We start from the raw sequence: 10,000 nt of genomic DNA on the forward strand, positions 1-10,000 counted from the left end.
CAAATAAACCGCGCAACTTTTCTTCATCAAATCGGCACTCAATCGAAACATTATTGGGCTCAACAGCTACTATAGTATCGGCCTTCAATAGCAACGAAGGAAGGATACCACAGGTCACGCCTATTGAGGGTATCCGCTCATGAGCGAGATGTAATAATTATTAATTGAGAGTTCGTTCAAAACAAAACAAGGACGGCATCTAAACCAGCCTCTTTCTCGTAACTGAATAGTACAATTTCCGGGAAAAGCCGTTAGTTAGCTCTTAACAAATGTCATCGGTTTGAAGTAAGCGTCCCCTTAGAGACCTCTTTTTGGCCAATTTGTCGGAAAAAGACAATTTTATGACGAGTATACTTCAAGGTGTGGTAAAAAAGAAAAATGTTTAAGCGATCATTTCACCATGAGTCTATTCTGTCGCCTAAGGGATAAATTAGTACAGTGGAACCCCGCTCTACGGACACCCGCTTACAGACTATATGGCGGACAGTTTCGTTTTCCCCGACGAAAAGATCATATATTTTCTCCAAAATTTACAAAATTTACCCGCTTAATACGGACAACGGACAATTTTCTGTGTCCCGAGTCACAAACTCTCACATATCGTCAACCCCGCTTTACGGACACTGGTTATGTGCGCTCTGTCTTTTTTCCTGATTGCCACAATTATGTGACAGATTTCTACTGGTTAGTACGAAGAGGCAAAATAGCGTGACATGTTTGATTTTAATCAGTTTGCCTTTCTTCCGGTGTTTGCATTTGACCCTTGTACCACAGTCCTTTAATAAAGTTTTCTGCCTCTTATTACAGTTTCACTTTCCTGACTTTTGCTGCATTCATTGCTCGTAGCCGTCTTCCCCATTGACGGCCTTGTCGTGTACAGTTAAAATTGAGAAATTAAACAACGTATTTTTTCTAGAGGAAATGTCTGCTTTCATACGGTCCGGGACATTTTTCTGAGAGCCCGCTTAATATGGACACCTGGATAATACGAACAAGATGGCATGTCCCCTCGGTGTCCGTACTGACCGGGTTCCACTGAGTACATCCAAGTACATGACTTTGAAGCGTGTAATTTGCAACTCTTTTATTTTCCTTGGAACAAAGCTGGGGATTTTAGGATCCCAATTTTTATGCCCAAATATGGACAAAAACAAGTTCGCAGCTGCACGCGCGGGAAAATGCACGAGCTACGTTGCATACGGAACCCGCGCCCGCAGTGCGCGCGGCAGTCAAAACCGTGCTATCCTGTCAATCATTTGCCCTTTCATCGGTAACAGTGCATTTCGGTTGTGCGTAAATCTCCTTGCTGTCGATCTACCCCGTGGAAATCTTTATTCGCGAGGTGAACACAAATAAATACATTATCAATACGGTTTTGCCGTCTTCTTACACTTGATTCGAAAATATCAGCCTGAATTCGTCTTAGAATAGTAAGAAAAAACATAAATAACAGCCAAAGCACAACAGCTTACGTTCGAATTCTGCTCGCGGACAACTCATGTTTGTTGACAAAAAAATTGCCATTAAATGGTTTTATGGCCCTTTATTAATAGCGCTCACGTGAATTTTAAATGGAGTATCGGGAAAGAAAAATTGCCAAGTTGATATTTGTTTCGTGTAAACATACGTTTTTAAGTAGCGAAAATTTTTTTAAGCACTACAACACTTTTATTGATCATTGCTCGAAGGAACACCGTTTATAAGCTGCAAGGAAGTCGCTGATGAATTTTGCACAAAAACCTCGGCCCCTAACACGGGAAAGTTTTCAGCAAAGGCTCACTAAGGAAGAGCTTCTAGAGCTTGCCCTCACGCAGGTCGCCAGAAAGGTGCAAACAAGCTGATTCATGTCCGAAAAGAGCAAGATCTACAGTAGAATAGACTAGAAGGGGCAGTCAAAATTGTGTTTCTTGTATTGTGTGAAAATTCATTCAAAACTTTCCCCTCACTTCCAAATAAGAACTTGCTGTGTCTTGCAATTCTACAGCGAATTACTATGAGGCCAATAAGAGAATCAACATCAAAGAGGCACTCCCAGGGGTTTTGGGGAAGAAGAGAACATGGCTAATTTGAACTGGGGAACAGAGTAACAATATCAAAATATTTTAGGGAAGGGAAGAAAACCAATTTAAATTTTAGGGATCAAAAAGCTGGGAACAAGTTTGAAAGTAATTTGGGGAACAACCTGGAAACACAAGCAAATATTTAATGGGAACAAGGACCCCTCCCCACAGGAGGGCCTCATCAAATGTTCTGCCTTATTCATCCAACAGCTCAAACAAGCAATTCCAACAATTTTTGAATGACCGACACGAAAAGAAGACTCTCTTAGAGAAATAAATTATTTATAATGACACTTTAAATAGCATGCAAAACAATGGTACACACATACATATACATATTTATTAATCCTTTGAGTGAGAGACACTATACAGGATGCTAAAAGGTCAAACGGGTCCGACGGGAGTAAATTAAAGCTACATAAGAGCCTGACATGGTCAGATGCTTACAAGCACCCTCATGCCCATGTTTGTAAAAAAGCACTATGAAGTATTCCTTGCGGCTGGTTTAGGCATTGTTTCATCTTTCAACATTGGGCAAAACCAAATCAACTCCATTCTCAGAGGGCAATGGGGAAAGAAGCTAGAAGAAAAAACTGGCCTTAATCCAATTCTCCCAAGGTAATCTTTACAGAATAAGATTATTGAAGGAACACTTTTGAACGCTAACCTTAAGCCTTTTAAAACAAGCGCAAACAATATTAATAGTCTTTAAATTCACAAAATGTGAAACAGCATATTTTAGTCTCATATTAAATTAGATTTGGCTGCAATATATTTCTTAAAACCATGCAGAACTATTTACCATAAAATGTGGAACATTTCCTGCCTATCTAAATATGCCACAAAAGGGCTCCAAAAAGCAACCAGTTAAGTTTTTAGATAAAGATAGTGTCTCTATGGAGGTCTGAGACAATACCTAAAAATTAAATAATTTGATGTGATCAAGACATTGAATGACCAAGCAATAAACAAACAGCAGCAATGTATGTTAGGTTCACCAAGTGGGAATGAAAAAAAATATTCGTCAACTGATGTTTCAATATGCATTTAAATTAATTTTCTATCAAGAATTCAAGGGACTGACTTTTCACTGGTATTGATTTACGTTTCCATGATAAGTTTGAAAGTGAATCTGGCAACCACAGTGCCCTATAAAATGGGAAACAGCTTTAACAAACCCTTTAAATTAATATTTTATAAGAGAAACCATTGTTGATGCCCTGCATTGTTATGGCTACAATTATTGTCCATTCAACCGACAGTTTCTCCTAATTTTGTGTACTATTCACTGGTTGGTTCCTTAATAAAAAAATCGCTAATTCAATTAAGGATTCAAGTCCTTTCAAATCATCAAAGTTACTTTGCGACATCAGGAACAAACGAAAAAATACAAGCACTGAAGAACAAACAAATTAACTGCTCAAGAATGCACGACTCCCTTTGAAACAGCAAAACAGGATCCTCGAGTCACTAAAGAAGTGCTGCATGCTACGTGGATGTTTGTAGAACGATCGCAAGTTGTAATCACTGAAAGAAAACTCCACTCCAGATCTGATAGACGATGGTCGTGCAAAACTTGCCAAGCACGTGGAACACCCAACAGGATTGTTTGTTGTTTGGCACAGCAGATGAACGAAAAATTGTTCCCCTCACTATTCACCTGAAGTTCGATCATGATGGACACACACAAACAAGTGCTGAAAGAACTTCAAAAGGTCAGACGACCAAATGTGATTGACCCAACACTCGTTAGAGCGGCTCAGTTATCGGACATCAAAGTGCTGAACAAACCAAGGGATTTCGTCGTAAAAATGTTCAGTCAGCAACGTCTTCTTCTACAGAATAAAGTTCAAAAAGCGATCCTGGTTGTTAATCACATGCTAGCCCATGTCATAAACTGGATAAAGTGGATTGGCAAATTGATTGTCAGAACAATGCGTCATTTCTGTCTCGCTGAGTTCAAAGAAGCAACGGTCAAGAGAATCACAAAAGAAGGCTGAGCGAATGTCCACCAATCTAACCAATCAGAACGTAAACAATTGGCGTGACGTCAGATAGCACAAGGATAGCACAGTTTTTCCCGCTCGCTGAATTCTGATTGGTCAGTTTAAATTTCAGTAGCTCCCGCCGTATGCAAGGTACGTTACATTCAAATATGGAATTTTTTTAAACTAAGAAAACCCCAGCTCTGAGCCTGAGTTAAACGATTCAAGATCATGGGCTACTGTTAGTACTTGCAGAAATCCATGGATGTTGAAGAGCTGCATCAACTGTAATTCTTTTGTCAGGATTAACGGTTAGCAGCCCTTTCACAAGGTCAATGGCTAAAAAATAGGCACGCATTGCGTACGTGTGGTAGTGCAGTAACTTTACGAAGTGTTTTCCATAACTGTAAACTGAGCTGCGTTTTGTTTTATAGGAGATTCAAGTTGTCTTTGCGTAATATGTACCTCTAATAGTACACGATATTGTTTTGGTATCGTAAATCATTATAGTGCCATGGTAGATGTTTTAGGTAAATAGCCCCCTGAGAAGACATGTGGTTACCAGTAAAATACTAAAGCCAGAAAGATTTAAGAAAATAGAAGGGAACCGAGAAACAGAAATAGAAGCTACTTCATTCTTCATCACCCTCACAAATTCAAGCACGCTTCCAACAGACCTGTTTATTTTCGTGATTTATGCACGCGCTGCGTGCCTGTTGCTGCCACGGACGTACACTCTTAAAGTAACCATATTTAACGTCGATAACTCGTAACAGTAATTCAACTAACAACCCTGAGGTCGACGGTGCGCTCATTTTACTCCCCCCTCTCCATCAGTGCTCTGTTTTACGGGTATTTAAAGCTACTTAGCTACACGGAAAAAAGTCGAAACAAGGATGCGAGATCCGGAAATCGAACTCAGGACCTCTTGCACCAAGGCCGCGCTCTAGCCGACTGTGCCATCCTTGCTCCTCTCACACTCTTAAAACCCGGCGATATGACACATGAAATAATGAAACAGTGTGAATAATATGCTTTTTTTTACCGTTTTGTGATCTGCATGCTTTTCCGGTTGATCTGACAACGGAATAAGGACAAGACAAGGCAGAGGCCGATCGTCGTCGAAGCTGAACCCGATAGCTCATTTTTAATTGGCTGCTTCTGCCGCAATTACGGAAAGGATGGGCGCCACTCCTATCCCGTTTCACGCACAACCCGTCCCCAGTAATACTCAGTCTGGTATTCATTTTACCGCCCTCAAATAAAGCTGAGTGAACTTTGGAGCGCACGTGCAGGGATTCGAATCGGAAACGCTGGGATGCTGTTCGCGAGCGAAACGAACAAGTTTGGAAGTGCAAACTAATTCTCGAAGAATGAGTTCAGAATTACACAAATCTTCAACATTTTCTTCAAATTCCCAAGTCCATAAATTTCCAATGCTAAAACCCTTTCTGATCACGGATGTGTAGTCCCTGAATCGCGTATTCTGTGAAAGTATAAACAAAATTCTAATCTAATCTAAAATTTTGGGCCAAATGCATCTTGAAATAAATAAGTTTTCAAATTTGATTCAAAAACATTGGTAGTTCCTGATTGTCTAATTGAAAGTGGTAGATTGTTCCATAACTTTGGGCCAGCCACTGCAAATGCTCTGTCCCCAAATGTCTTGCATCTTGTTTTAGGAATAACCAGGTGTTGTTGCTGATCACTTTGCAAGTTATAGCGAGATGGCTGCTTTACGTGTCGTAGTTCCGAGAGATACATTGGTGCCATTCCTTCTAAAACCTTAAATGGGGGTGATCCATTCTCGCGTGATGCTGTCCGGTAAAGTGAGTAACACCAGCTCTCCTCGATGATGGGACTAAGTATTTATATGATTGATGTTCACGTCAATCACTGGCGCTTTAGGAAATGAAGGCGCAAAAACCGAAGAACCGAGCTAAAAAAAGGCCAAACCCGCAAAACAGAAAATCCCAATGCTTCCCTTCTCATGCAGATAGAAACAGCAAATAACAAAATTAGAATAAGTACTAAAACACATTTGTTACTTTTTCCCGCATCTTCTTTCTTTGGCAAGCTGCGGGTCTTTGTAGAGTAAACCACATTTGCTCGAGCATCTTCAATGGCCTTTTTGGCACCTTGCCAGGCACCAGGCCCCATGAGACGGAACTGAGGCGGGGTACAACCACAAAAAATGCACTTAAGGGCCAAGGCAGGGTCACGGATTAAGAGCCACCACAAATTTGGCTTACAGCCAATTTCAGCAGCAATCTCATCCGCATAAGAAATGTAGTCAACCTGGGTGCTTTAAAATTAAAAAATAATAATAATAACGGCAAATTATGACCACATCCACGTCGCACAATATGACCACAATCCACGTCGCACAATTCAGAGCCATCATCAAAGACAACTCCTGTTTTGGTAAAGTGGCTGACATTTGGCTTGACAACAATGCTGCCGGTGATAATGCGATGTGGAAGGTCATCATTGATCATCCCGTGTTGACTCAAGAGTGAATGTTGCGGACGCACGGAAAATACCTCATGATCAAATCTTGAATTTAAAGCTCTGGTAGAAAAGAATTCAGCAACTTTTATTGGTAAGAGACTAATGAATCTAGTGAATACTGCTTGGTCGAGAGGCTCTCCCGCTTCCCACATTCGTGACAGAACCCATGCGCCTCGGCGGGTGCTAAGATAAACTTGTGGGGTATGCCGGCTGAGTTCAACGGCAATGTCGCCTCCAGCGTTACCAATACCTGTTTGTAAATACAGAAAAACTGGTTAATACCTAACAAGTAAAGTACAAAAGCGGTAGTTGTCCGGTTTTCGTCAGAGGGGATCTCCTTTGAACATACGGGTGTCACGTTGGATTGTATTCGCCCTTGTCACACGGCGGCCATATTGTCCCGGGAGACCAAAAAAGCTTTGTTTCACCACGCCAAGCCTCACCCCCATGGTTTCCACTGCGAGGCTTGGCGTGGTAAAACAAAGCTTTTTTGGTCTCCCGGGACAATATGGCCGCCGTGTGACAAGGGCGAATTACCTTGTCTTCAAACGTGATATTTGGTATAGAGCTAAGGTATTTAACCTGTGGTGTGCTCAATTTTAAAGGATTTTTATCTTCGATTCATGAGTGTTAAGAATGTTTATTCAACTTATTAATCATTTGTGAAGAATATGATACAGATCTGCCTCTCCTCTCTGAGTTTCCCATGCAATCACAATGAATTTATATAGCCCACTTTCTATTTACATATTCAAATGCGCTTTGCAAGTAATCAATGTATCGGTGAGATCGGACATCAGCATATACAGGCGCCATTGGCAGCCGCTATTGAGCGTTTTCACATGACGTCACGGCGGCCATGTTGGTGTTCCAAAACAAAGAAATGGCGGCCATGATGGTGCACCAAACTAATCATCCGGGAATTGAAATCTATTTTTATGCAAATACTTTATGGCTCCTGGTCACGCGAGTGAAAACGCTCTATTATCTATTAGCGATCTCACCCAACCCGAGAATGAATGAATAAATGAAATGACGCCAGATCACAACACCGTGTATGGGTTCTTTTGATGACGTCCAGACAGAGATTACTCAACCGTGAAGTGTTGTGAGACAAGGTCTACGTTAAGTTTGAAATCACCTACCGAGTTTTCTTAATCGATATGCGAGTTTAAGAAATTACTGCAAGAGAAATTGAAATCATTATACGAGAATGAAAAACTGTCATACGAGATTCGAAATAACCTGTCGAGAATGAAAGACCATTATTGAGAATAACAATGATGAAACAATATATCGAGAAATCTACATCCTATGAAGAGAATAAGAAATCGTTTATAGGTGAGAATGAGAAATCGTCACTTGAGTTTTTTCTGAACCGGTGAGCACCACGAAGTCGCTTTCGGGGATTAAAAAAAATGGCACTGCAGCATGAGCAGCAATAATCTCGTTAAGCCGACGCTTGCACCGGCACCCGGTCAAGCAGGGGTTACTTGTGTAATCTTAAGGCCGATTTACAAGGTACGACTTGTCGGCCGGTTTTGTCGGGCCGATAAATTGTACCGTGTAAATTGTGTAAAACGCGTAATTTTTCCTTAAAAGATCTTCCCGTTGTCCTTTCCTTTTAATATCCGCCATTTTAAACGCTTTAATTTTTTTAACTGTTTATGCGCATTACTCACTCGCATACCCTTTGATTTACACGGCAGTTTCTCTCGAGTGTCCGCCCGACTTCAAAATCGGAATTGAATCGGACCGATGTTCATTTCCGCGAATTGGACGTTCATCGGCTGTCAAAAGACACGCACGATTTGCGCTCCGACGCCGTCGGGCCGACAAATCGTACAGTATGTTGCCCAGTATCCGGACAGTACCAGTATCCGGACACGAAAACTCAATTTTTCCGGCGCCCTTCTTAATTTTCGGTAAACGAAGTATTCCGAAAGAAAGCCGAACATTTCAGCTTTGAAATGCAAGTTTTGGCGGGCTCACAGCTTGAGAAACAGTTGCAGAAGGCGCCGTTCTGTTCGGGTGAGTCAAATTTTCATGGCTAATATTTACGCTGTTTACTGCGTAGTAAAACTAGTGCTGTTCAAATATAGGCTTGTAAAATGTGATAGTTTCAAAGAAATTTTAAAATATTTGAGGTTAGGATACTTAAAGAAGTTACATTTTCAAAAAATTCAATAATTAGCTTTAAAATGTTACTGGTTTGGAATAAAGGAGGCCATAAACATAAACTAAGTTTTGGATGTCGGATACCCAGTATCCGGACAGTGTTTTCTTTGTCGTGCAAAATCCTTGAATTAGCTGCGTACACTATCCGGACAAGACTTATTTCATATCCATAACTATAACCATAGCTTAGGATAAATATATTCATTTGTGTAATGTAACTTTACTCAACTTCTCATGGAAATTTTTATCACGCACTTGTCGAGGCGAAATATTTTGTTTGTTTCGCATGACTGCATTTCGTAAAACGACTATAACCGGAAGCGATAATGGTTGAACCAAGAATTCTCATACAAATCTCTCTGTTGTGACTGTAGAATGGCGTTGCAACGGTCCGAAAAATTTCTAAACGCGATGAAAGATGTGAGAGAAGGTAGAATGAGTACTCGAAAAGCCGCACAAAAGTGGGAACTAAAGAAATCAACTCTGCATGACAGGCTAAATGGGAGTGTGAACTTTGACCGCCGGAAGGGGCCTTCTCCAGTTCTAACCAAAGCTGAAGAAAACCAATTCGCAGATTGGCTGATTGAGCTGGCAAACCGTGGTTTTGGCTTGTCGAAGGATGGTTTCCTTAAAGCAGTGAAAAAATTCCTTGACAAAGATGGAAGGACCACACCTTTTCAAGACAACAAGCCTGGAAACTTGAAGTGGTTTGGAAGTTTCATCAAGCGCAACCCTAAAGTAAAACTTCGCAAGACACGACCTCTAGAGAAGAAAAGGGCTAGTATATCTAAGGATGCTGTAGATACCTGGTTTACAGATTTTGAAGCATTTCTAATAGAAAAAGGTCTCGCAAATTGCCCTTCTCAAATCTGGAATTGCGACGAGACTGGGTTCGACCTACAAGGGAGGGCTGGAACAGTAATTGGACCATCTACCCGGAAGCACGCACCCTACCGCGTCCTTTCAGGAAGTAGAGAGCACGTCACGACGTTACCTTGTTTCAATGCATGTGGACAGTGGATGCCGCCATACTTCATCTTCCCTGGAAAGCTCGTCCCGGTGACTTTCAACCCCTTAGAGGGAGGTGTTGAAGGAAGTATTTTTTCTATGACGGAAACCGGATACATGGATACGCAAACATTTTACATGTGGTTTGCGAATCATTTCATCCCAAACCTTCCACCAGCGAGGCCCGTCGTACTCCTCGTTGACAGGCATGATTCTCATCTTGATCTTGACACATTCCAGCTAGCGCAGAAGAATGGA

The 10,000-nt window shown here is 41.2% G+C and overlaps 1 protein-coding gene across 1 annotated transcript in view; it reads left to right on the plus strand.

Moving 5' to 3' along the window:
* The first annotated feature begins 9,109 nt into the window (after window positions 1-9,109).
* Window positions 9,110-10,000, plus strand: part of LOC138046820 (uncharacterized) — a 1,272-nt gene continuing 381 nt past the window's right edge. The window contains exon 1 of the mRNA XM_068893399.1: window positions 9,110-10,000. This exon is cut by the window's right edge and continues 381 nt beyond it. Coding sequence (XP_068749500.1) covers window positions 9,110-10,000 — 891 coding nt within the window.

This window comes from Montipora capricornis, chromosome 4 (genome assembly GCF_036669925.1).
Source record: "Montipora capricornis isolate CH-2021 chromosome 4, ASM3666992v2, whole genome shotgun sequence".
Lineage (NCBI taxonomy): Eukaryota > Metazoa > Cnidaria > Anthozoa > Scleractinia > Acroporidae > Montipora > Montipora capricornis.